The 26,355-nt window shown below is 48.7% G+C and overlaps 1 protein-coding gene across 2 annotated transcripts in view; it reads left to right on the forward strand.

Moving 5' to 3' along the window:
- The window catches only part of WFS1 (wolframin ER transmembrane glycoprotein), a 55,593-nt gene that overhangs the window by 10,157 nt on the left and 19,081 nt on the right, over window positions 1-26,355 (forward strand). For both annotated transcript variants that reach the window (XM_075569664.1, XM_075569673.1), the window contains one exon: window positions 24,507-24,589. In XM_075569664.1, coding sequence (XP_075425779.1) covers window positions 24,507-24,589 — 83 coding nt within the window. The remainder of the gene's footprint in view (window positions 1-24,506; window positions 24,590-26,355) is intronic.

The following is a 26,355-nucleotide window of genomic DNA, read 5'->3' on the forward strand; positions in this document are numbered from 1 at the left end:
GAGGGTGACAATTCTTATGTACAGTTAGGTCCGGAAATAATTGGACACTGACACAATTTTCATAATTTTGGCTCTGTACGCCACCACAATGGATTTGAAATGAAACAACTTAGATGCCATAGAAGTGCAGACTTTCAGCTTTAATTCGAGGGGTTGAACAAAAATATTGTATGAAACGTTTAGGAATTGCAACCATTTTCATACACAGTACCCTTATTTCAGGGGCTCAAATGTAATTGGACAAATTAACACAATCATAAATAAAATGTTCATTTTTAATACTTTGTTGAGAATCCTTTGCAGGCAATGACTGCTTGGAGTCTGGAACGCATGGACATCACCAAGCGCTGGGTTTCCTCCTTTCTGATGCTTTGCCAGGCCTTTACTGCAGCTGTCTTCAGTTGTTGTTTGTTCGTGGATCTTTCTGCCTTAAGTTTTGTCTTCAGCAAGTGAAATGCATGCTCGATCGGGTTGACATCAGGTGATTGACTCGGCCATTGCAGAATATTCCTCTTCTTTGCCTTAAACTCCTGGGTTGCTTTCGCAGTATGTTTTGGGTCATTGTCCATCTGTAAAGTGAAGCGCCGTCCAATCAACTTCGCTGAATTTGGCTGAATCTGATCAGACAATATATTCCTATACACTTCAGAATTCATCCGGCTGCTTCTGTCTTCTGTCACATCATCAATAAACACTAGTGAACCAGTGCAGTTGTAAGCCATGCATGCCCATGCCATCACACTGCCTCCACCGTGTTTTACAGATGATGTGGTATGCTTCGGATCATGAGCCGTTCCAAGCCTTCTCCACACTTGTTTTTTTCTTACCATCATTCTGGTACAGGTTGATCTTAGTTTCATCTGTCCAAAGAATGCTGTTCCAGAACTGGGCTGGCTTTTTTAGATATTGTTTGGCAAAGTCTAATCTGGCCTTTTCTATTCTTGAGGCTTATGAATGGTTTGCACCTTGTGGTGAACCCTCTGTATTTGCTCTCGTGAAGTCTTCTCTTTATGGTAGACTTGGATAATTATATGCCTACCTCCTGGAGAGTGTTCTTCACTTGGCCGGATGTTGTGAAGGGGTTTTTCTTTACCATGGAAAGGATCCTACGATCATCCACCACTGTTGTCTTCCGTGGACGTCCAGGCCTTTTTGTGTAGAGCTCACCAGTGTGTTCTCTTTTTTTTTTTTTTTTTCTTCTCAGAATGTACCAAACTGTTGATTTGACAACTCCTAATATTCCTGCTATCTCTCTGATGGATTTTCTTTTTTTTTTTGCAGCCTAAGGATGCCCTGTTTCACTTGCATTGAGAGCTCCTTTGACCGCATGTTGTGGGTTCACAGCAACAGCTTCCAAATGCGAATGCCACACTTGGAATCAACTCCAGACCTTTTTACCTGCTTAATTGATGATAAAATAACGAAGGAATAGCCCACACCTGTCCATGAAACAGCATTTGAGTCACTTGTCCAATTACTTTTGGTCCCTTGAAAAAGAGGGGGATACATATTAAAGAGATGTAGTTCCTAAACCCTTCCTCCAATTTGGATGTGAATTCCCCGAAATTAAAGCTGATAGACTGCACTTTAAGTCCATATTCATTATTTAACTGTAACTTTAAATTATTTTGGTACACAGCCGAAATAACAAAACTTGTATCAGTGTCCAATTATTTCCGGACCTAGCTGTACCTTAAATACTTTTATATGATGGGATCCATATTGATAATATGGACTTGCCACTAAAAAACACATATCCCAATTAGAAAAACAAGAAAAGTGAGGGGAATTTTTTTTTGTTTTCTCCATAGTTATTTAAAAGCTCTTTACTATAATTTTTTTCAAAAAACTCCTTTTTAAAATTTCTGCCTGATCTATAAAACCATTCTCGTCTGTGCAAGTTCTCTTTATTCTACGAAATTGCCAAATGGCACATTGTCCATCCACTTGGGGTGGTAGCAACTTGTCCTTAAAATATAATTGTTTGTATCAACGGATTTAAAAAAAGGACTTTGTCTTTAAGGTCCATTCTCAATATAGATAGTGAGATCTAAGTAATCAACTTCTAAGCTGCTAATATTTGACGTGAATCTCACATTTGTCATTAGTGTTTAATTCTTCCACAGGATTAATTGCGGAGGAGATACATCGCTCTAAACATGGCAATTTGCCCAATGTCCCATATATAAATTGGCAAATGATGGGGCAAATCGTGTCCCCATCGCCGTCCTTCCTTCTTTTTTTTTTTTTTTTTTAGTGACAAGTCCATATCAATATGGATCCCATCATATCAAGTATTTAAGATGGGTAAGAATTTTCTCACTCTCTTCATTGAGTGATGATTGATTGTTTTTATCCTCTTGTTCAGAGTGGCAAAGTATTGGTTTTTATTTTGATTATTTAATTTCACCCTCTTTATAATGTTGTATAATATGCATGTGTTGGCTGGATGAGGTGTGACAAGACTGTTTTTTTTTTCCCTTGTGATATTCAGTCATTGCCCTCAACAGTGTCTGTGTAATTTGGGTTTGTATATCCCTTTTGTATTTTAATCAAGACGGGTGTACTAACTATTGATCCATTGGTTTTCTGGTATATAGAGGGATAGGGGTACATGATTAATAAAACACCGTCATGTGTGAAACTCGTAGAGGCGAACGTTAAACTGACTTTGAACTTTGCATTTGGGCTGATAAGCTGTATCCTGCCGGTTGATCCAGGAACCTAGTGCACGGGGTTCCCGTTGAATCACTGTGCTGCATCGCTGGTCGTCCGGTCCACTGCGCAAATTGTCATTTACCCAAGTGTAAGTTTCTGCTACTTTTTTTATTTTAAAGTTTCTATCTATTGAATCATTTACTGTGTGTGTGTGTGTGTGTGTGTGTGTGTGTGTGTGTGTGTGTGTGTGTGTGTGTGTGTGTGTGTGTTAGAGTGCTCATATACCATAGAGAATAGGAGTGGCATAAACAATAAAAGAGTAATAAAAATGGAAAAATTATGAAAATAGTAAAAAATGAATAAAACTGAAAGCAATCCACAGAGTTCAAGTAACAGCCCAAATGCAATTGTTCTTGGTTCAGTATTAGTGATGTTATAAATTAAAGAAAGAGAGCTCCCTGTTATGCCGCACTAGAGAAAACACCCTTAACTAATTTAAAATACTATTAATGAAATAATTAAAAAATATTTATTGCAGCAAAATATACAATGAACCAAAATGATTAAAACAAATTAAAAATGAGGGAGGTATCTGTGTGCTATTATCAAAAACAACAGTGTAAATGGAGGAATAGCTACTATCAACTATCTCTACCACAGTTATATAATTATACTAACCGTGGTAGTAGCCATTCAAATACAATTGTAGGTCATAAGATAACTACTCCTAAATAGGTGAGAGTGATGATGAGGGCTACTGGCTCTGTGTGTCCATAACCATATTGTATGTGGGGTGTTGTAGTCCAGCCTCTATATACACATACACTGTATTACCAGACCATCAGGTTCAGAGATAGCTGAGCCTGTAGGTCTGTCCTGGTGAACAGCTTAACAAGTAGTAGCCAAATACTCTAGTAAGAGAAATAGAGAAACATAGCCCTCTTTTGGACCACAATGTATGGGTCTTGCACTCAAATTACAAACTATGAAGGATGTAGTCAGAGTGTTGTGCTTCCCATGGCGAAGGCTCCGAAACACTCTGACTGTAATAAAGCATCAGACCACTCCGACTAGCCTGCGCACCTGGTAGTAGCGCCAAGACTGCCACTAGAGTGATGTTAGTAATAAACAGAATTTATTACGAAATCAAGTTAAAGTAGTCTTTGTGGATTGGTTGGTGCAGCTTCTTATGAAAGATTCCTCCTTTCTCAAAGTAGTATTACATCTATAAAAGGAAGAGTGTAAAACAACCCTCCCTAATGTAATATATATCCGGTAATGATTGATTTAAAATGCACTCCCAATATTAAAAGGGATTAAAAAAAAAAAGCTTCTGTGAAGTGTCTTGTCCCTCCTCCTGGGTACCGTGTGCCGGGGCAACTAGTGCTGACCGTGTTTCCTTGTTACTAAGGTGGCCGTCTCGGCGCCCTTTTTGGGTTACTTCAGGGCTCCTCGTGTGCAGCTATGGCTCTCCTTGAGACAAGATGTCCTACGCGTTTTGTAACTAGTAGCATTAGTACTTTAGGGGATGTGGAGTGGTCTGTGGCTGCTTCAACTTAAAGGTCTAGCATTGCTATATCAGCCAAAGTTATATATTTATGTTAATAAAAAAGAGAATGCTGACACTCACTGGACTAATTAAATATTAGTCGTTTACGTTTATTCAGAAAGGGATCCATGTTTCGGTCCTCACTTGGGACATCTTGACAAACGTTGAAAGGTTTTATTTCTAATCATATTTAAACGTTCCTGTGAGCATTTTCTCCCTCTTTATTTCAATATAACCGTGCCAGGCCCTGGACATGAAGCTTCCAGCTTCGCGAGGGCTTTATAAACTTACATATATAGATGTAGCAGCCATTAATTGCCCCGCTGACAATTGTCGGCATTAGCCGCGTGTGAAGTATTTGGACAGGGCTACCACATTATTGCAGGTGCTGAAATGCACTAGCGAATTGGCCTTCAAAGTGTGGCGAATGAGTTTGCCAGCTCCAACAGTAAAATAAACTTTTTCCTGACGGCCTGTGCTGGTTTCCGCTTTCTGAATGAATCAACGAAGTGAAGCAGCAGGTGATAGTGCTGAGGTGAGTGACGCAGCCTATTTTGATCTGATTCAATACTGATTGGCCGGCGAAGCCGGCCTATTCAGTTAAACAGCAATTCTACTTGTTGCCAAGTAGAACAAAGAAAAACGAGTCAAACAAATATATAAGGGAATCAACAAGTGCACTGTAAAAAATGCACTTAAAAAAGAAGGGTTAACTCAGAAGACCCCATGATGGGGGATACCGAGCAGAGCACCCCGCCTAACGCCCACTGGGAGGCAAACTCCGAAACCGTCCCAGCGGACTCGGCGTACGTGAACTCTGCCCGAATACGGGAGTGCACCAGTGCCCGGAATACTGCCACGATGTTCGTTGGGACCCCCCTCTCCAAACGCTGCTTCCTGGTCTTGTAAATGGCTACCTTAGCCACTGCCAGGAGCAGGTTGACTAGGAGATCCCTAGGCTTATTGTCTCGGGACACTGGGCACCCAAAAATAAAATGATGAGGAGAGAAGTTTAACCAGAACTGCAGGAGAAGGCTCCTCAGGAAGGACAAGAGGGGCTGCAGTCTGGCGCAACTCAAATAAATGTGAAATACGGACTCCCGCTCGCCACAGAAAGGACAGGCGGCGGGGGAGTCCGTGAAGTGTGCCAAATACTCTCCTGTGCTCAGTGCACCGTGGAGGACCCTCCAACTCAAATCCCCGGCGGGACGGGGAACCAAAGCTGAATAGAGCTCTCTCCACCGGGGTCTCTCGTCCTCGTTCCCAAAAAATACCCGCCTCCAGATGGTATCTGGGTGGGTGACAAGGGCGAGGTAGTGCACTATATGGAGCACCAGAGAATACAGGACTTTCCTCGACATGCCGCGAAAACATGCCGGGGACATATCCCCCAACCTGCTGAGGTTTGGGGAGATAGGAACTCGAGGGGGTTGCCTTGGTTTGGGTTCTACGCAAAGATTCGGAGAGCTGAAGTTGATAGGTTGACAAGGCTCTCCGGTCTGCAAAACCCCCTCGATGAAGGTGCGTGAGTCGGGGTGGATGGCATCTTTAATCTCCTGGATCAAACGACGAGGCACGCGGGCAGTAAGCAGACCCATACGGGGCGCGAGCTCCTCTGCTCCTACCCAGTCCCGCCGCTCAAAGTCCAGGAGATCCCCGACTCTGGTCACCTGCGCCAGGATTAGCCGGCGGCAAATAGAGGGTGAATCCAACATCCGAGCCCCCGCTGCCGGATTATACAGCAGGGGCTCAGCGAGGAAACCAACCCCCACCGCCTGCCCCTTCCTGGTCGCGGAGACCAGTTTCCAGGCCTTCAGTAAGTCCCGGTAGTATGCCGGCAGCACCGAGAGGTTTCTACCTAAACCCTCGGGCCTGATGAAAAACAGTTGCCGGTCATACCTCATATTGTGCAGCTGGCGAAAGAAAAAGGTCGCCAGCTGGCACCACTGCGGAGACGGATCTGCGAATAGGTATCTCTGCAGGTACTGGAGGCAGAAAGTGTGTAACTGGGAGTGGACACACACCACTCCCTGTCCACCCTCCTCCAAAGGGAGACACGCAACTCCCGCAGAGACCCAATGCTTCCCCATCCAGAGAAAATCCATCAATCTCCTCTGGATCTTGTTGATAAATTCGGGGGGCGGACCCATGGCTATCAGCCGGTGCCAAAGCTGACTGGCCACCAGCTGATTAATCACCAGGGTCCTTCCCCTAAGGGAAAGCATTCTCGACAGATACACCCATGACCCCAGACGAGCAATGACCCGTTCTTCAAGATCACTGAAGTTTTCTGGGGCCGGGTCCTCCGCAGCAGACAGGTAGACTCCCAGATACTTGAGAGTATCGCTCTCCCACGAGACATTCCGAAATGTGGGGGGCAAAGAGTCCACCTGTAAGGGACCCACCAATATGCCGGAGCACTTGGACCAGTTGATCCGAGCAGAAGAGGCCGCGGTGTAGACCTCTTGGCACGCTTGTGCCCGCTCTAGATCATCTAGGTCCTGGGCCACGAGGAGCACGTCATCGGCATAAGCCGACAGGACTACTCGCATGTCGGGCTCCCGTAGCACCAGCCCGGTGAGCCTCCTCCTCAGTAGGCAGAGGAAGGGCTCAATGGCCAGCGCGTACAGTTGCCCAGACAGGGGGCACCCTTGACGTACTCCCCGACCAAACACAAAAGGTGCCGTCAGGGACCAGTTGATCTTCACCAGACACTCTGCAGAGGCGTACAGCATCTGGAGAAAGCCCACAAATTGTGGGCCGAAGCCAAACGCCCGCAGGGTCTCCATAAGGTAACGGTGATCCACTCTGTCAAACGCCTTCTCCTGATCTAGGGACAGGAAGGCGAGTGACAGACCAGTCCTCTGTGCGTAGTGCATCAGGTCCCGGACCAGAAAAATGTTGTCATGAATGCTCCGGCCTGGGACAGTATAGGACTGGTCGGGGTGAATCACCTCTGCCAGCACGGACTTGAGCCTCAGCGAAAGCGCTTTGGCTACGATCTTATAGTCCGTGCTGAGCAGTGAGACCGGTCGCCAATTAGAGATCTGACGGAGATCCCCCTTCTTCGGCAGCAAAGACAGTATTGCCCGCCGACACGAAAGTGGCATCTCACCGATCTCGAGGGCTTCAGCTAGGACCTCGGTGAAATCAGGTCCCAGCATCTCCCAGAAAAACCGGAAGAACTCCACAGTCAGCCCGTCTAGCCCCGGCGCTTTTCCGTGGGACATGAGACTGAGGGCTTCAGAGAGCTCGGCCAGAGTCAAAGGTAACTCAAGCAGCTCCCTTCCATCCTCACTGACCGTGGGAAGCCCCTCTAATAAGACCCTGCATTTATCTGGCTGGATGGACTCCGGAGAGAAAAGATCTACATAGAATCTCCGGGTTCTGTCCCGGATGCTCTCCGGATCAGTCAGAGGGGTACCGTCCTCTGCCAACAGGCATGTGATATGTCTACGGTTTCCCCTCTTTTTCTCCAGCGCGTAGAAGAGGCGCGACCCGCGATCCATCTCTCGAAGGAAGTTAATGCGGGATCGCACATACGCCCCCCGAGCTCTCCGATCTTCCAAGTCCCGGAGAGTGCACTTCCTCTCCACGTACATACTCTGCAGGTACTGGTCTTCTGCCACAGACAGCCGCTTCTCGAGATCGAGCACCTCCTCCCTGAGGGCCTCGATCTCAGCATCGCGCCGCCTGCTGGCACCTTTTGTGTACTCCTGACACACGAGGCGCAGATGAACCCTGCCCACGTCCCACCACTGCTCTAACGTGGCAAAGTCTGACCTGCAACCTCTCCAGGCCATCCAAAAGTCTCGGACCGTCGTCGCAAACCCCTTGTCCTCCAACAACGTATTGTTGAAGTGCCAATATGCGGCCGAGGGTGCTGCAGGTAGCAGCGTCATCGTCACGGACGCACAATTGTGGTCTGAAAACGGCGCCAGCCTAATGGCACTGGACTGGGCTCGTGACAGGCTGTGGCTGGAAATATACAGCCTGTCGATCCGGGACCAGGACATCCGTTCACCCCTAAACACCCTAACATGGGTGAACTCAGTGGATGCCTCAGGATGTTGTTCTCGCCAGACGTCTACCAAGGAGTAGCGGGTGATGACCTCCCGCAAGGCCGACGCAGAACACGGGTGTGGCTCCGGACCATTCCGGTCTTTCCGAGCCTCGAGGGTACAGTTAAAATCACCCCCGAGCACCACGTATTCGTCTGCGTCGACTGTCTCTAGGTATTCAGACATTCTGACGAAGAACTGCCTTCTCAGGGGTCCGTTGGCAGGAGCATACACGTTCAGGAAATTAAACGTGTAGTCCTCGTGTCGGACCCTGATATGCAACAGGCGACCTGGAACAACAGCTTTGGCAAGCAGCAGCTCAGGTTGAAAGGATTCAGAGAACAGGTTCACCACCCCACAAGATGTCGAAGTGAGGTGGCTGAAAAAGACCTTGCCTCGCCACTCCAGATGCCAGCTGGCTTCAGCCTCTGGAGTGGTATGGGTTTCCTGCAGGAAACTCACAGAATACTTTCCCTTTTGTAAAAAGGAGAGTACCTGGAACCTGCGAAACCCGTCCTTACATCCATTTACGTTTAGCGTACCGATGCTCAAAGCCATTGGTAATCAAGAGTTTTGCTTCCCATCGGCGCTCAGGGTACTACACCCCGAGAAGCCTTTACGTGCTCTCGCAACACTTTGTTAAACTTTAGGACCCGAGTATGTTCGATAGTCCCGGAAAGTTTGGCCTTGTGGTTAGCCTTGATATATACTCTGAGAGAGTGGAGAATGACCGAAGCATCCTTCCACCTCTCAAGGGCCAACTGCACCTTCGTATGTCCGTGTCTGCAGAGGGTATCATCCAGGAAACTATCTAGCTCCCGGGCAGGGATAATGGTGATCGAGGAGTCCACCGACTCCATGGTGCCAGAGGACTCCCCTCTGAGCCCCAACTCTCCAGGCTCCTCTTGGCTGGAGAATTCAAGACCCCCTTCCTTCTCTGCGGGGGCCTCTCTCAGCCCTAAATTGGATCCCCTCCTCGGTGTTTCCACGAGGGGGTCCACTGTGCTCTCCACCTCCATCCCCAAGTCAGGATTTTCAGGGGCAGCTGGTGGCGACATGGCAGAGGCAGTGGTCTCCCGAGAGTCCTCGGGGGCCACAGAAGCACACGTGCCACGGGTGTTCGCATCACCCGCGGGAGGGCCCTCGCCATCCGCGGGAGGGCCCTCGCCATCCGCGGGAGGGCCCTCACCATCCGCGGGAGGGCCTCCACCGTCCGCGGGAGGGCCCCCACCGTCCGCGGGAGGGCCCCCACCATCCGCAGGAGGGCCCCCACCATCCGCGGGAGGGCACCCACCATCCGCAGGAGGGCTCTCACCAATCATGGGGGAGCACTCCTTAGCAAGGGCTTCATAGGGAGGGTCTTTCCCAGCGTTCACTCCCAACAAAGTGCCTGCCCAAAACTCTGCACCAAGAGGGTTCAGGTCAGACAACTCCCAGATGTAATTGGAAGTGCTTACCACAACACCCTCCAAACCCTCATCCACGGGAGTCAGCCCTAACCCATCTCCTTCCTCTGGTGTCGCAAACCGGGGCTTTTTATCCCTATGTGCGTCACCCGAAGGCGATACAGCCGAAGGGGGAACTTGGCTGGCTCTGAAGATAGGTGCACTCGGCATGTCAAATTTACCGAAGCACAATTCTCCAGGGGATGCTCTCCAACCGAGAGGGGCGCTGGGAGGCTCCCCAACGTCCCCAGAGGCGTCGGGTACCTCCAGCTGCATTCCCTCCAGAAATTCGAGGGGGGGGGCTGAACATTTGTGGGATCTGGCTTACACTGGTTAATCCCAACCAGTGGGCCAGGCAGGACCACCTTGTGCGGAACTGATTTTTCTTTCCGCTTCCGAGACTTCAGAGGGTAAACGTAATCTGGTTCACCCTCAACCTCCTCAATCACCCTCTTATTGGTTTTAAATTTGCTCTTCCTGGGGATTGATTTCCCTGGAGAGGGTGCTGCTGTCTCCATAGCAGGAGTTTCCTCCCGCTCCCCTTCACCCTGTACGGTGCTTACAATGGGGTTAGGGGGTTCTTGGGGGGGGACAGCGACAGAGGGTGACTGTTTTGGGGTGACTTTGTTCTTCCCCCTCTTTTTTGGGAGGAGAGGTTCAGATGTCACTGTTTGAGTTGCGACAGTGACATCTTCTGTGGTCCCAGGGGGGACCTGGGCCCTCGAGCTCTTTTCCTTCTCCCTCTGTTCTTTGGGGAGAGGTTCAGATGTCACTGTTTGAGATGGGGCAGTGACATCTTCTGAGGTCCCAGAGGGGGCCTGAGCCTTCGAGGGCTTTTCCCTCTCCCTCTTTCTTTGGGGGAGAGGTGTAGACGTCACTGTCTGAGATAGGGCATCGACATCTCCTGTTGTCCCAGCGGGGGCCTGGGCCCCCGAGGGCTCCGCTGCGGTGGGCGCAGCGGCACAGGGTGTTTACTCCTGGGGGGAGACAGTGCTAACAGAGGCTGGCCGCTCCATGGCGACCCCCTCTCCTTCCTTCCGCTCTCCAGGAAGAGGTGCAGAAGTCACTGTTCCGGATGGGACAGCGACATCTCCTGCGGTCTCAGGAGGGACCTGGGCCCTTGAGGGCCCCGCTGTGGTGGGCACAGCGGTACCAGGTGTCTTGGCAGAGGGAGGGGCGGGTGCAGGAGTTGGGATGGGTCCTCTGTTCCCTCTGAGGCAACTCCTACGAGTGTGCCCCAGCTCTTTGCACAGATAACATCTAACCCCCTCCGTGCCATAAAACACAGTATATGCTATGCCCTCGTAGGGCACCCTAAACGAACCCTCCACAGATTCATTGCTCCCTGGCAGCAGCAGTTGTACCTGCCGCCTAAATGAGAGTACATGCCTCAGCGCCCTATCTCTGCAGCCCAAAGATAATTTTATTATGGGGGACTTAATGTCTCCCAGGGCTTGCAGGTACGGCTTCATGAGGCAATCTGGGATGAAAGGGGGCACATTTGACAGAATGACCTTTGTGCCTAACCCCTCCATGGGTTCCATAGGGATGTATTTCCCCCCTACACTGATGCCTTTCTGCACCAGGGTGTGAGTGGCAGCTAGCGTACGGAGGAAAAAAATGCCCCTCCCATACATTTTGCTGGCTGCCACCACAGCAGAGGGACCCACCACATCAGCCACAGCCCTCACATATATCTCCATGTTTAGGCCAGGTGACATTGGGCACCTCACCCCAAGCTTCCTGCTCAGACGGGGCGTGGCCCCAGCATTGTTGTTGCTGGGGTCAACGCCTGCAACTGCCACATGCGCCCATGTTTGAACTGGGACTGCAGGGGTTACGCTGCTAACAGGTGCTGGGGGAGGCGTGGCCAGGGCACTGGAAGGACCAGGCCTAGGGCTGTGACTAAGAGTGTTGCTCCTAGGGGCCACAGTTTTTGGTGTTCTGTAACCGGGCGTCGCCCCCGTTGCCGCACTAGTCCTATTCCCCTTTCCAGGCATGATAACAAATAAGCCTCTAAGTCAGGGGAGGGTATTGCTTAGGGAGAGAGGTATTGAGAGAAAACTGTCCCTTTAAGAAGAGATCTCTCTGCAAGGGGAAAAAACAGCAGCTTTTAAAACCTGCTGCAGCTTTAAATCTTTTCCTTTATTATTAACTCTCTCTCTCTGTTATAATAAGCAAACACCACAATTTTACAAGTCTTTATAGAAAAGACACAGAGCTCTCAATAGCAAGTGAGAAAAGGAATCAGGCTTAAGAAAAACAAAAGAGTGAAATTGGAAGTTTAAACAACCAGTAAAAACCTCCAGTAGTGAGGGAGGAGAGAGGGGTGAGACTGCAGTTTTCCAGCCAGCTAAACTGCAGCTATGCTGGGTTAAATCACTGCAGCTCCTGGGTGAAAACCAAAAATGGTTTTTAAGCCTGAAAATGCACCCAAAACCCTCTATAAAACTCCCAGTATACTCCCAGTATACTCCCCCACAGATCCAAACCAAAAAATACCAAATAAAGAAAGAATAAAGCTGATTCCTTACCAAATGCCTGGGAGCTCTGTACATACACTTCTGAGTGGAAGCAGCCTATTTTGATCTGGTTCAATACTGATTGGCCGGCGAAGCCGGCCAATTCAGTTAAACAGCAATTCTACTTGTTTCCAAGTAGAACAAAGAAAAACCAGTCAAACAAAAATATAAGGGAATCAGCAAGTGCACTGTAAAAAGTGCACTTAAAAAAGAAGGGTTAACTCAGAAGACCCCATGATGGGGGATACCGAGCAGAGCACCCCGCCTAACGCCCACTGGGAGGCAAACTCCGAAACCGTCCCAGCGGACTCGGCGTACGTGAACTCTGCCCGAATACGGGAGTGCACCAGCGCCCGGAACACTGCCACGATGTTCGTTGGGACCCCCTTCTCCAAACGCTGCTTCCTGGTCTTGTAAATGGCTACCTTAGCCACTGCCAGGAGCAGGTTAACTAGGAGATCCCTAGGCTTATTGTCTCGGGACACTGGGCACCCAAAAATAAAATGATGAGGGGAAAAACCCAGCCAGAACTGCAGAAGAAGGCTCCTCAAGGTTGATAAGACGGGTTGCAGTCTGGCGCAGCTCAGATAAATGTGGAATACGGACTCCCGCTCGCCACAGAAGGGACAGGCGGCGGGGGAGTCCGTGAAGTGTGCCAAATACTCTCCTGTGCTCAGTGCACCGTGGAGGACCCTCCAACTCAAATCCCCGGCGGGACGGGGAACCAAAGCTGAATAGAGCTCTCTCCACCGGGGTCTCTCGTCCTCGTTCCCAAAAAATACCCGCCTCCAGATGGTATCTGGGCGGGTGACAAGGGCGAGGTAGTGCACTATATGGAGCACCAGAGAATACAGGACTTTCCTCGGCATGCCGCGAAAACATGCCGGGGACATATCCCCCAACCTGCTGAGGTTTGGGGAGATAGGAACTTGAGGGGGTTGCCTTGGTTTGGGTTCTACGCAAAGATTCGGAGAGCTGAAGTTGATAGGTTGACAAGGCTCTCCGGTCTGCAAAACCCCCTCGATGAAGGTGCGTGAGTCGGGGTGGATGGCATCTTTAATCTCCTGGATCAAACGACGAGGGACGCGGGCAGTAAGCAGACCCATACGGGGCGCGAGCTCCTCTGCTCCTACCCAGTCCTGCCGCTCATAGTCCAGGAGATCCCCGACTCTGGTCACCTGCGCCAGGATTAGTCGGCGGCAAATAGAGGGTGAATCCAACATCCGAGCCCCCACTGCCGGATTATACAGCAGGGGCTCAGCGAGGAAATCAACCCCCGCCGCCCGTTCCTTCCCGGTCGCGGAGACCAATTTCCAGGCCTTCAGTAAGTCCCGGTAGTATGCCGGCAGCACCGAGAGGTTTCTACCTAAACCCTCGGGCCTGATGAAAAACAGTTGCCGATCATACCTCATATTGTGCAGCTGGCGAAAGAAAAAGGTCGCCAGCTGGCACCACTGCGGAGACGGATCTGCGAATAGGTATCTCTGCAGGTACTGGAGGCGGAAAGTGTGTAACTGGGAGCGGACACACACCACTCCCTGTCCACCCTCCTCCAAAGGGAGACACGCAACTCCCGCAGAGACCCAATGCTTCCCCATCCAGAGGAAATCCATCAACCTCCTCTGGATCTTGTTGATAAATTCGGGGGGCGGACCCATGGCTATCAGCCGGTGCCAAAGCTGACTGGCCACCAGCTGGTTGATCACCAGGTTCCTTCCCCTAAGGGAAAGCATTCTTGACAGATACACCCATGACCCCAGACGAGCAATGACCCGTTCTTCAAGATCACTGAAGTTTTCTGGGGCCGGGTCCTCCGCAGCAGACAGGTAGACTCCCAGATACTTGAGAGTATCGCTCTCCCACGAGACATTCCGAAACGTGGGGGGCAAAGAGTCCACCTGTAAGGGACCCACCAACATTCCGGAGCACTTGGGCCAGTTGATCCGAGCAGAAGAGGCCGCGGTGTAGACCTCTTGGCACGCTTGTGCCCGCTCTAGATCATCTAGGTCCTGGGCCACGAGGAGCACGTCATCGGCATAAGCCGACAGGACTACTCGCATGTCGGGCTCCCGCAGCACCAGCCCGGTGAGCCTCCTCCTCAGTAGGCAGAGGAAGGGCTCAATGGCCAGCACGTACAGTTGCCCAGACAGGGGGCACCCTTGACGTACTCCCCGACCAAACACAAAAGGTGCCGTCAGGGACCAGTTGATCTTCACCAGACACTCTGCAGAGGCGTACAGCATCTGGAGAAAGACCACAAATTGTGGGCCGAAGCCAAACGCCCGCAGGATCTGCATAAGGTAACAGTGATCCACTCTGTCAAACGCCTTCTCCTGATCTAGGGACAGGAAGGCGAGTGACAGACCAGTCCTCTGCGCGTAGTGCATCAGGTCCCGGACCAGAAAAATGTTGTCATGAATGCTCCGGCCCGGGACAGTATAGGACTGGTCGGGGTGAATCACCTCTGCCAGCACGGACTTGAGCCTCAGCGAAAGCGCTTTGGCTACGATCTTATAGTCCGTGCTGAGCAGTGAGACCGGTCGCCAATTAGAGATCTGACGGAGATCCCCCTTCTTCGGCAGCAAAGACAGTATTGCCCGCCGACACGAAAGTGGCATCTCACCGATCTCAAGGGCTTTGGCTAGGACCTCGGTGAAATCAGGTCCCAGCATCTCCCAGAAAAACCGGAAGAACTCCACAGTCAGCCCGTCCAGCCCCGGCGCTTTTCCGTGGGACATTAGACTGAGGGCTTCAGAGAGCTCGGCCAGAGTCAAAGGTAACTCAAGCGGCTCCCTTCCATCCTCACTGACCGTGGGAAGCCCCTCTAATAAGACCCTGCATTTATCTGGCTGGATGGACTCCGGAGAGAAAAGATCTACATAGAATCTCCGGGTTTTGTCCCGGATGCTCTCCGGGTCAGTCAGAGGGGTACCGTCCTCTGCCAACAGGCATGTGATATGTCTACGGTTTCCCCTCTTTTTCTCCAGCGCATAGAAGAGGCGCGACCCGCGATCCATCTCTCGAAGGAAGTTGATGCGGGATCGCACATACGCCCCCCGAGCTCTCCGATCTTCCAAGTCCCGGAGAGTGCACTTCCTCTCCACGTACATACTCTGCAGGTATTGGTCTCCTGCCACAGACAGCCGCTTCTCGAGATCGAGCACCTCCTCCCTGAGGGCCTCGATCTCAGCATCACGCCGCCCGCTGGCACCTTTTGTGTACTCCTGACACACGAGGCGCAGATGAACCTTGCCCACGTCCCACCACTGCTCTAACGTGGCAAAGTCTGACCTGCAACCTCTCCAGGCCATCCAAAAGTCTCGGACCGTCGTCGCAAACCCCTTGTCCTCCAACAACGTATTGTTGAAGTGCCAATATGCGGCCGAGGGTGCTGCAGGTAGCAGCGTCACCGTCACGGACGCACAATTGTGATCCGAAAATGGCGCCAGCCTAATGGCACTGGACTGGGCTCGTGACAGGCTGTGGCTCAAAATATACAGCCTGTCTATCTGGGACCAGGATATCCGTTCACCCCTAAACACCCTAACATGGGTGAACTCAGTGGATGCCTCAGGATGTTGTTCTCGCCAGACGTCTACCAAGGAGTAGCGGGTGATGACCTCCCGCAAGGCCGACGCAGAACACGGGTGTGGCTCCGGACCATTCCGGTCTTTGCGAGCCTCGAGGGTACAGTTAAAATCACCCCCGAGCACCACGTATTCGTCCGCATCGACTGTCTCCAGGTATTCAGACATTCTGACGAAGAACTGCCTTCTCAGGGGTCCGTTGGCAGGAGCATACACGTTCAGGAAATTAAACGTGTAGTCCTCGTGTCGGACCCTGATATGCAACAGGCGACCTGGAACAACAGCTTTGGCAAGCAGCAGCTCAGGTTGAAAGGATTCAGAGAACAGGGTCACCACCCCACAAGATGTCGAAGTGAGGTGGCTGAAAAAGACCTTGCCTCGCCACTCCAGATGCCAGCTGGCTTCAGCCTCTGGAGTGGTATGGGTTTCCTGCAGGAAACTCACAGAATACTTTCCCTTTTGTACAAAAGGAGAGTACCTGGAACCTTCGAAACCCGTCCTTACATCCATTTACGTTTAGCGTACCGATGCTCAAAGCCATTGGTAATCAAGAGTCTTGCTTCCCATAGGCGCTCAGGGTACTTTACCCCGAGAAGCCTTTACGTGCTCTCGCAACACTTTATTAAACTTTAGGACCCGAGTATGTTCGATAGTCCCGGAAAGTTTGGCCTTGTGGTTAGCCTTGATATATACTCTGAGAGAGTGGAGAATGACCGAAGCATCCTTCCACCTCTCAAGGGCCAACTGCACCTTTGTATGTCCGTGTCTACAGAGGGTATCATCCAGGAAACTATCTAGCTCCCGGGCAGGGATAATGGGGATCGAGGAGTCCACCGACTCCATGGTGCCAGAGGACTCCCCTCTGAGCCCCAACTCCCCAGGCTCCTCTTGGCTGGAGAATTCAAGACCCCCGTCCTTCTCTGCAGGGGCCTCTCTCAGCCCTAGATTGGATCCCCTCCTTGGTGTTTCCACGAGGGGGTCCACTGTGCTCTCCACCTCCATCCCCGAGTCAGGATGTTCAGGGGCAGCTGGTGGCGACATGGCAGAGGCAGTGGTCTCCCGAGAGTCCTTGGGGGCCACAGAAGCACACGTGCCACGGGTGTTCGCATCACCCGCGGGAGGGCCCTCGCCATCCGCGGGAGGGCCCTCACCATCCGCGGGAGGGCCTCCACCGTCCGCGGGAGGGCCCTCACCATCCGCGGGAGGGCCCTCACCATCCGCGGGAGGGTCCCCACCATCCGCGGGAGGGCACCCACCAACCGCGGGAGGGCTCTCACCAACCATGGGGGGGCACTCCTTAGCAAGGGCTTCATTGGGAGGGTCTTTCCCAGCGTTCACTCCCAACAAAGTGCCCGCCCAAAACTCTGCACCAAGAGGGTTCAGGTCAGACAACTCCCAGATGTAATCGGAAGTGCTCACCACAACACCCTCCAAACCCTCATCCACGGGGGTCAGCCCTAACCCATCTCCTTCCTCTGGTGATGCAAACTGGGGCTTTTTATCCCTATGTGCGTCACCCGAAGGCGAAGGGGGATCTTGGTTGGCTCTGAAGATAGGTGCACTCGGCATGTCAAATTTACCGAAGCACAATTCTCCAGGGGATGCTCTCCAACCGAGAGGGGCGCTGGGAGGCTCCCCAACGTCCCCAGAGGCGTCGGGTACCTCCAGCTGCATTCCCTCCAGAAATTCGAGGGGGGGGGGCTGAACATTTGTGGGATCTGGCTTACACTGGTTAATCCCAACCAGTGGGCCAGGCAGGACCACCTTGTGCGGAACTGATTTTTCTTTCCGCTTCCGAGACTTCAGAGGGTAAACGTAATCTGGTTCACCCTCAACCTCCTCAATCACCCTCTTATTGGTTTTAAATTTGCTCTTCCTGGGGATTGATTTCCCTGGAGAGGGTGCTGCTGTCTCCATAGCAGGAGTTTCCTCCCGCTCCCCTTCACCCTGTACGGTGCTTACAATGGGGTTAGGGGGTTCTTGGGGGGGGACAGCGACAGAGGGTGACTGTTTTGGGGTGACTTTGTTCTTCCCCCTCTTTTTTGGGAGGAGAGGTTCAGATGTCACTGTTTGAGTTGCGACAGTGACATCTTCTGTGGTCCCAGGGGGGACCTGGGCCCTCGAGCTCTTTTCCTTCTCCCTCTGTTCTTTGGGGAGAGGTTCAGATGTCACTGTTTGAGATGGGGCAGTGACATCTTCTGAGGTCCCAGAGGGGGCCTGAGCCTTCGAGGGCTTTTCCCTCTCCCTCTTTCTTTGGGGGAGAGGTGTAGACGTCACTGTCTGAGATAGGGCATCGACATCTCCTGTTGTCCCAGCGGGGGCCTGGGCCCCCGAGGGCTCCGCTGCGGTGGGCGCAGCGGCACAGGGTGTTTACTCCTGGGGGGAGACAGTGCTAACAGAGGCTGGCCGCTCCATGGCGACCCCCTCTCCTTCCTTCCGCTCTCCAGGAAGAGGTGCAGAAGTCACTGTTCCGGATGGGACAGCGACATCTCCTGCGGTCTCAGGAGGGACCTGGGCCCTTGAGGGCCCCGCTGTGGTGGGCACAGCGGTACCAGGTGTCTTGGCAGAGGGAGGGGCGGGTGCAGGAGTTGGGATGGGTCCTCTGTTCCCTCTGAGGCAACTCCTACGAGTGTGCTCCAGCTCTTTGCACAGATAACATCTAACCCCCTCCGTGCCATAAAACACAGTATATGCTATGCCCTCGTAGGGCACCCTAAACGAACCCTCCACAGATTCATTGCTCCCTGGCAGCAGCAGTTGTACCTGCCGCCTAAATGAGAGTACATGCCTCAGCGCCCTATCTCTGCAGCCCAAAGATAATTTTATTATGGGGGACTTAATGTCTCCCAGGGCTTGCAGGTACGGCTTCATGAGGCAATCTGGGATGAAAGGGGGCACATTTGACAGAATGACCTTTGTGCCTAACCCCTCCATGGGTTCCATAGGGATGTATTTCCCCCCTACACTGATGCCTTTCTGCACCAGGGTGTGAGTGGCAGCTAGCGTACGGAGGAAAAAAATGCCCCTCCCATACATTTTGCTGGCTGCCACCACAGCAGAGGGACCCACCACATCAGCCACAGCCCTCACATATATCTCCATGTTTAGGCCAGGTGACATTGGGCACCTCACCCCAAGCTTCCTGCTCAGACGGGGCGTGGCCCCAGCATTGTTGTTGCTGGGGTCAACGCCTGCAACTGCCACATGCGCCCATGTTTGAACTGGGACTGCAGGGGTTACGCTGCTAACAGGTGCTGGGGGAGGCGTGGCCAGGGCACTGGAAGGACCAGGCCTAGGGCTGTGACTAAGAGTGTTGCTCCTAGGGGCCACAGTTTTTGGTGTTCTGTAACCGGGCGTCGCCCCCGTTGCCGCACTAGTCCTATTCCCCTTTCCAGGCATGATAACAAATAAGCCTCTAAGTCAGGGGAGGGTATTGCTTAGGGAGAGAGGTATTGAGAGAAAACTGTCCCTTTAAGAAGAGATCTCTCTGCAAGGGGAAAAAACAGCAGCTTTTAAAACCTGCTGCAGCTTTAAATCTTTTCCTTTATTATTAACTCTCTCTCTCTGTTATAATAAGCAAACACCACAATTTTACAAGTCTTTATAGAAAAGACACAGAGCTCTCAATAGCAAGTGAGAAAAGGAATCAGGCTTAAGAAAAACAAAAGAGTGAAATTGGAAGTTTAAACAACCAGTAAAAACCTCCAGTAGTGAGGGAGGAGAGAGGGGTGAGACTGCAGTTTTCCAGCCAGCTAAACTGCAGCTATGCTGGGTTAAATCACTGCAGCTCCTGGGTGAAAACCAAAAATGGTTTTTAAGCCTGAAAATGCACCCAAAACCCTCTATAAAACTCCCAGTATACTCCCAGTATACTCCCCCACAGATCCAAACCAAAAAATACCAAATAAAGAAAGAATAAAGCTGATTCCTTACCAAATGCCTGGGAGCTCTGTACATACACTTCTGAGTGGAAGCAGCAGCAGGTGATGGTGCTGAGGTGAGGGAAGCAGACGAACAGTGTGTGTTTTTAAATGTTCGATTGAGCAACTGAATTTCTCAATTTTTACATGGTGTGGCGATTTTCATTCTGATTCACCACACCTTTGGCTACATTGAAAAATAGATTGAAAGTTTTCACATTCTGCCAATTCTACCACAGTGTGAATGCATTCTTCAAGTAGACTCCAAATAGAAAATGGACATGGATTGGACCTAATGGAGTAAAAATGAAATTGACTATATCCTTACTAACAACAAGCACATGATTAAACACTGCAAACTCTTTAACCATTTTAGCACAAGGAGTGATCACCGATTTTGGCTCGCTGCAGATTACATCTAAATGTGATGTTGTAAAGAAGACAACTAATTAAAAAGGCAAAAAGAACCAACATCAATAACCTCAAATAATAGCAGAAAATGTAAATTAGAACTGAAAACTTGCTTTGGCTTGCTCAGAATTCATGGGGACACTTTAACAAATGGTTATGAAAAACTTATGAAGCTAGAGGAATCATTAACATAAAACACGAAGAAAATATTTGACACAAAACACGTCATAAGACGACAAGAAATGAAGCAATCTCACGTTCTAAGAATAAGAAAATCCACAAACGTATAACTGAAGATGTAAGAGAATGTAAATATGATGAAAACTATTCAAAATGACAAACGCTTAAGCAGGAAGAAACCACCAATAATGTATCATACGTCCTTTCATAAAAATGCTTCACATGCTGCTTGAACAGGGAAATTCCAGAGCAATGGAGTAATGCCATAGTTATCCTCATCCACAAGAAAGGAGACTAAGAAGACCTCAAGAACTACAGACCAATCAGTCTACTTCCAATCACTTACAAGATTTCTACGAAGATATTCACTAATCTGCTACAACAGATCTTGGAATTTCAGGTGCAGTGGATGCAACACAAAGGAGCACATCCAAGTCATACAATAAATTGTTTATCAAAGTAATGAAGATCTACCACTTCAGGATTTTGTAGATTACAAAAAAGCATTTGGTTTTGTCTACATCTCCGTGGTCCTAGATGCATTGAGAAAATAAATTATTGAAGTGTTCATTGATATGATAAAGAACATTTGAGTGCTACATCAAACATTAGATTACACGAAGATACAAGCAAGATGGAGATCAGCAAATGAGTGCGGCAGTGAGATACCATGTCACCAAAGCTTTTAACCGCAACACTTGAATTTTTCAAGACATTAAATTGGGAGAAAAAATGAATCAAAACTAACAATGAATACTTGTCTGTCACTTACGATTGTCAGATGACATTGTTATTTTTACCACAAGTGCAGAAGACCTATAGCAATAAATCGGAGAGCTCACCACAGCGGTAAGAAAGTGACCTACATATCAATCTTGACAAGCCCAAAGTGATCAACAAATGTGAAAATTCTGCCAAGATTGAAATAAATGGATTACAACTAGACGTCGAAAGCTATGTCTTCCTTGGCCGGCAAGTTGTAATCGATGGGAACCTTTTGTATTAGATGAACAGGAGAAAGACGATGGGATGGAGCGCATTTGGAAGAAACTAGACGATATATCAAGGCTACCTTTCACTGTGCCTCGAAAGTTTTTGACCACTGTATTTTGTATGTGCTGTGAAACTTGGACCCTAAATGCGAAGAAAATTCAGAAGTCTCTGACAACTCAAAGTAAGGACAAATGTATGCTGGGTATTACCCAAAGGGACAGTAAAAGAAAGGAATAGGTTCAATACCAAATTAGTCTGTTACATTATCACAAGGGTGAAGAAATTAAATGGCAGTGGGCTGGACATATTGCAAGAAGGCATTATCTTTGTTTGAAAAAGATGGAACCTTGTTGGATTCCAAAAGAAATGAAGACCAACGCAGTGACAAAGTGAGATGAGTGGATGAAAATTTATGTATGTACTCTACAGCTGATTCATGCTATTCGTAGCTCCTGTTCCTACTCTGGTTCCTCAGAAATGTTGTTCTTTGCTAGTAAACCTGAACAAAAATCAGCATGGCCGTCGTGATTATACAATGGACAGCCACATTATCCTTACTAGTAATGACCAATGACAGTGAGGCTCACTTGGCATCTATTGTGGTTTCCTGAAAGGGTAGAAGATTACCAGAACGTTAATAAATGTAGTTAAATATTTTGGGAAATTAGGGGGGGACGAGAACGAAGACTAGTGCATTTCAGCTCTGGAAGACCTTCCAGTTCCAATTCTGAAAACAAAATAGAGCTTTATTTTGGTAGGATTTATTCTGTTTGACTTTTCTGTCATTTTGTTAGGTATCTTCTGGTCAACAAAACATAATATTGAATATGACCACATATCCCATGGATTATCCTGAAAGTTTTTTGGGTATCATGGGACTTAATGTTTATGCAGCAGCTTATTGTTAATGATAATGTCAACATAATGCATCTGTTAGCTGGTTGCATCAAGTATTATGTTGTAGATCATGTTGCATTTGAGTATAAATACCGGAACACTCAGATACTCTAAGGTTAAGTGTCCTCCTCACAAAAAAATAGTTTTCTTTGCTAATCATGTTGTGTATTTATCATGTTTAACACAGAAAGGGTAGAACTCTATGTAAAAACCATGGTTGGAGATCTCATGTGATATAATATAGAGGGTCATTCATTAAACAAGAATAGCTGTATGTAGAACAGCGATCCACTTCAGTAGTCCAACCGTATTTTGTACGGTCACCGGATTAGTGAATAAAGCCCACTTAGTTTATCATGTTTAATATGTTCCGCACAGGTCAAATGTATACATTAATAAGGGAGGTGCTTGGAACCCCAATGTCAAAGTACTACCCCCTTCCCCCCAGAAAAGCTGTTCCATAGAGCACACCAACAAATCCAAATCATTAATTTTCTTAATCAAGAAAACGCCAAAGGCACACTTAGGTGGATATTAATTCAACATTTCATGTCGTAAAAATTACATAAATCGCTATATATTATAAACATAAAAGGGCATACAGTAAGTATAACCACAATCCAGGTCATAATTAATGTAGGTCACTACTTTGCCATTTGAAATGCTATTCAAGCCATGACTCTGAACGCTCACTTATTTGGAGTAATGTCTACTCCTTGTGTTCCTATCTATTCTTGATTACACAAAGTAGTGGAAATGACCAATTGACTTACCCTCTCTTCAATTACAATTTGGTTGGCTCTCCTGTGCTAGAGAGCTTCTTGTAAGGGTCCCTAAAGGAGAAATACAAACACTCGAATATAAAATAAATATAATTATTTATAAGACAATAAATAGCCTAGTTTATATATCTTACGTGCCCTGCTGCTTTCATTGTTCACATTTACTAGGCAGATGACACGCCATAAATACTATTAATAAAAAGAATAGACTTGCACTATTGCTGGGTTTGCCATTTTTGATTTAGACAATTTAAGGCATATTCAGGAAAGTTCGTTTCAACCCAGCAGCCTGACTGGAATAGATACTATGATTTATCACTTGTTTGCGTAATTAGAATACTCCCAAATATTTTCTTTTCTTTTTGCTATTACTAGAAATGGAGGGACCCCCAAAGCCATCCCATGGTCTCTTGATCACTGAGACCCCCCTTGTTCCTGAGAGATTTATATTTCTTGGTAACTTATTTTTCTTTTTTCCTTTTGTGTACACAAATACCATTATGGCTGCTTGGTTACTAACAGAAAACTTTTACGTCTTCTCCTGATGAAGTTACGGCTATTTTGTGTTCACAGTACAGATATTTTTGTCCGGTGGTAAAAGCGGCAAATATCTCAGGAATAGTGGGTCACTAAACTACCAGAGCTGCATGCAATGCAGCAATCCTCCCTGCTCAGCTCAAAGAGATTTTCTTTCTATTTTTGTAGTACGTTTGCTATTTTGTAATGGGTGCCATTTTGTGCACGTATTTTTTTGCGTTGTTTTTTTGTCTTCTCTGCCAATGTTGTTGTTTTCTGCAGTGCTAACGAAGAATTCTATGTGCACAATTATAAAGTTACTATGTGTATATGTAGAATAGCATCTAGCCCTAACTGTAAGATCCTACCATTTACTACTGCAGCTTTAAGTGATCGTTTCAGCGTTCTGCGTCCATCTCATATACCTGACACACATCCTTTAGTTTGACAGGCAGCCACTGTACTGTAGTGGCACAAATACTGCAGTTATGTTGACATCTCGGGTGGGGTTGCCTTTTAAAAAGTTGGCATTATTTTGTTTTAAAATGGTTTCCATCCACTGAGTGAATCACTTTGAAACAGACCGTCACACTGTCTTGCATTGTAAAAAGTAACCTGCGAGGGAACAGACTTTGGGGGTAATTCTATATGCTCCAATGCGACTGTTCGGGACGTTTTTGGCTGAAAATCCTCATTAGTCTATGGCCCAAATGGCCGCTTTAGCCTTTATAAAACAAAGCCCTTTTTGTGCAGTCATTATTATACCAATAGTGACCATAAGAGTCTGTTATAGCGTAAATGATACTTCATAGTTAAGTTGACACACTTTTTTCCCCTTTGTTTTGGAAAACAATGCCATAGCAACCTGACATCATTTACATGGCGTCTGTGTTACTTTGCTGTAATACCCACTTCAGTCGCTTTTAATTTGGTGCGAGTGCTAAAATCCCGCTCACAGTGATGGTTTTGTATCATCTTATTTCAGATGCCCTGAATGAAGAACCAGACGCTACGTTTCAGGACCTGCTGGAGAAAGCCAAAGCTGGTGATCCAAAGGCACAGAGCGAGGTAACACATTAGACTTGGATCTGCACGCTGAGCATAGGAATCAAGTGGATTGCTCTTGTGAGGTTGTGCTGGAAATTACTGTACATTAACCCGCCCAATATGATTCACCAACAAACCATGTGCTGCTTAGTCTTTACGCACCTACGCAAAGCGCATATCCTTAAAATAATTACAGGTAGTCCTCGCTATCCAACGTTTCACTTTACAACGAATGGCATATCCAACGCAACCCTATGGGCCGTTTTTCGACGCCGGAATGCGTTATCCGACGCTCACCGCCACTGATTAACACGGGACTCACTTTACAGCGGTTTCAATATCCAACGCTACTTCCAGAACGGATTCCGTTGGATAACCGAGGACTGCCTGAACATTCATTTGTTTGTCAGGATTTGCAAGCCCATATTAGTTGTTCAATGGGTTGATCTAATTTAGCACCCACATGGTCCCTAAAGGTGCAGTACCACGTTGACCCAACGAGCACTAATGGTACTGATCAGTTTAAATCTTTGTCATGAGTTAATTCAAAAATAATAAAATCTTCTTTTTTTTGTAATGGAGTTAAAAAAACGAAATGTAGTAAGTATTATCTAACACTACGGAACTGAGTTATTAAAAAAAAAAAAAAAAACAGGTTATTGCAAGAATTGCTCCTTTAAAACGAGATTTTTCGCTGCGTTCATTAAGAATATCTGGAGAAATACAGCTACTGTGCAGAAAACATCTCATTTGCAATGCACTTTCCACATCAAATGTGTCTTATTTGTCATAGTGTCTTTTACCTCCCCCAGGCATGCTAGAGTAGCGGTGCGCAATCTTTTTCCCCTGCGCCCCCCAGCTGGCTGTCCCCCTCTCCTTCGTGCGCCCCCCCCTACCTTGATTCAAGCGTCATGACATCACGTTGTCATGACAACGTGATCTCACATGACCCCGCGGCTTCATGTCAACGCATCGCCAGGAGCACCGGAATCAAAGTAAGTTAGGTTTACAGAGGCCCTGCAGCTCCCCCGGCATTAATTTAAATGCCTTCGGGAAGCGCGTGCGGGGCATCTGTAAACCCCGCGCCCCCCACTTTGCGCACCGCTGTGCTGGTGAAACACAGAGCGCTCTGCTGTATACACTCCAGAAATGGAAGGATTGTAAAGAACTGTAGCCACAGATGACACCTTATGTGATAGATCCGTGTGTCCCATTCCAAGATGCACCCTAAAAAGCTGCAACATAGAACGCATAGAATTAAGTCTTTACCATGTCCGCCACAAGGAAACATGTATGCTGATTCAGCAAAGAATCAGGCTGCGTCCATACTGGGGCAGACCGCGCGGACGCATCCGCACGCTGAGCGATTAGACTACCTAAAGGCAGTGATCGCGTCTATAGAGCGTGCGTGCGCACAGAAGCGGGAGAGGGCGCGCGATGCACGTGAAATCAGTCAAAGCTGATTTCTCGCGCGACAGGGCGGTCACGTGAGCGGTTCGCCCAATGACGGCGAACCAGCCCCGTGACGTCACTGGCCCGCCCATAGACACGCCCCCGGACGGCGCGCGTACTAAGGCCAGGGAAAGCACCTGCTTTCCCTCAGCCTCCGCACGGCTGCAGTGTCTATGGATGCAACCTTACATTGTGCTGCAGGGTTAGGCAGCCACAGTCCTGTTAATATGTGACAAGCTGCATCGTGTCACACGGGGCCACAGGGTTAGGCTAAGGCCCCGCTCCCTCAGCCAGTGCGCCCGCACTGCAGACAGGCGGTGCGCTGACAGGCACAG

The sequence above is a fragment of the Ascaphus truei genome, chromosome 1, assembly GCF_040206685.1.
Source record: "Ascaphus truei isolate aAscTru1 chromosome 1, aAscTru1.hap1, whole genome shotgun sequence".
In the NCBI taxonomy this organism is placed as follows: domain Eukaryota; kingdom Metazoa; phylum Chordata; class Amphibia; order Anura; family Ascaphidae; genus Ascaphus; species Ascaphus truei.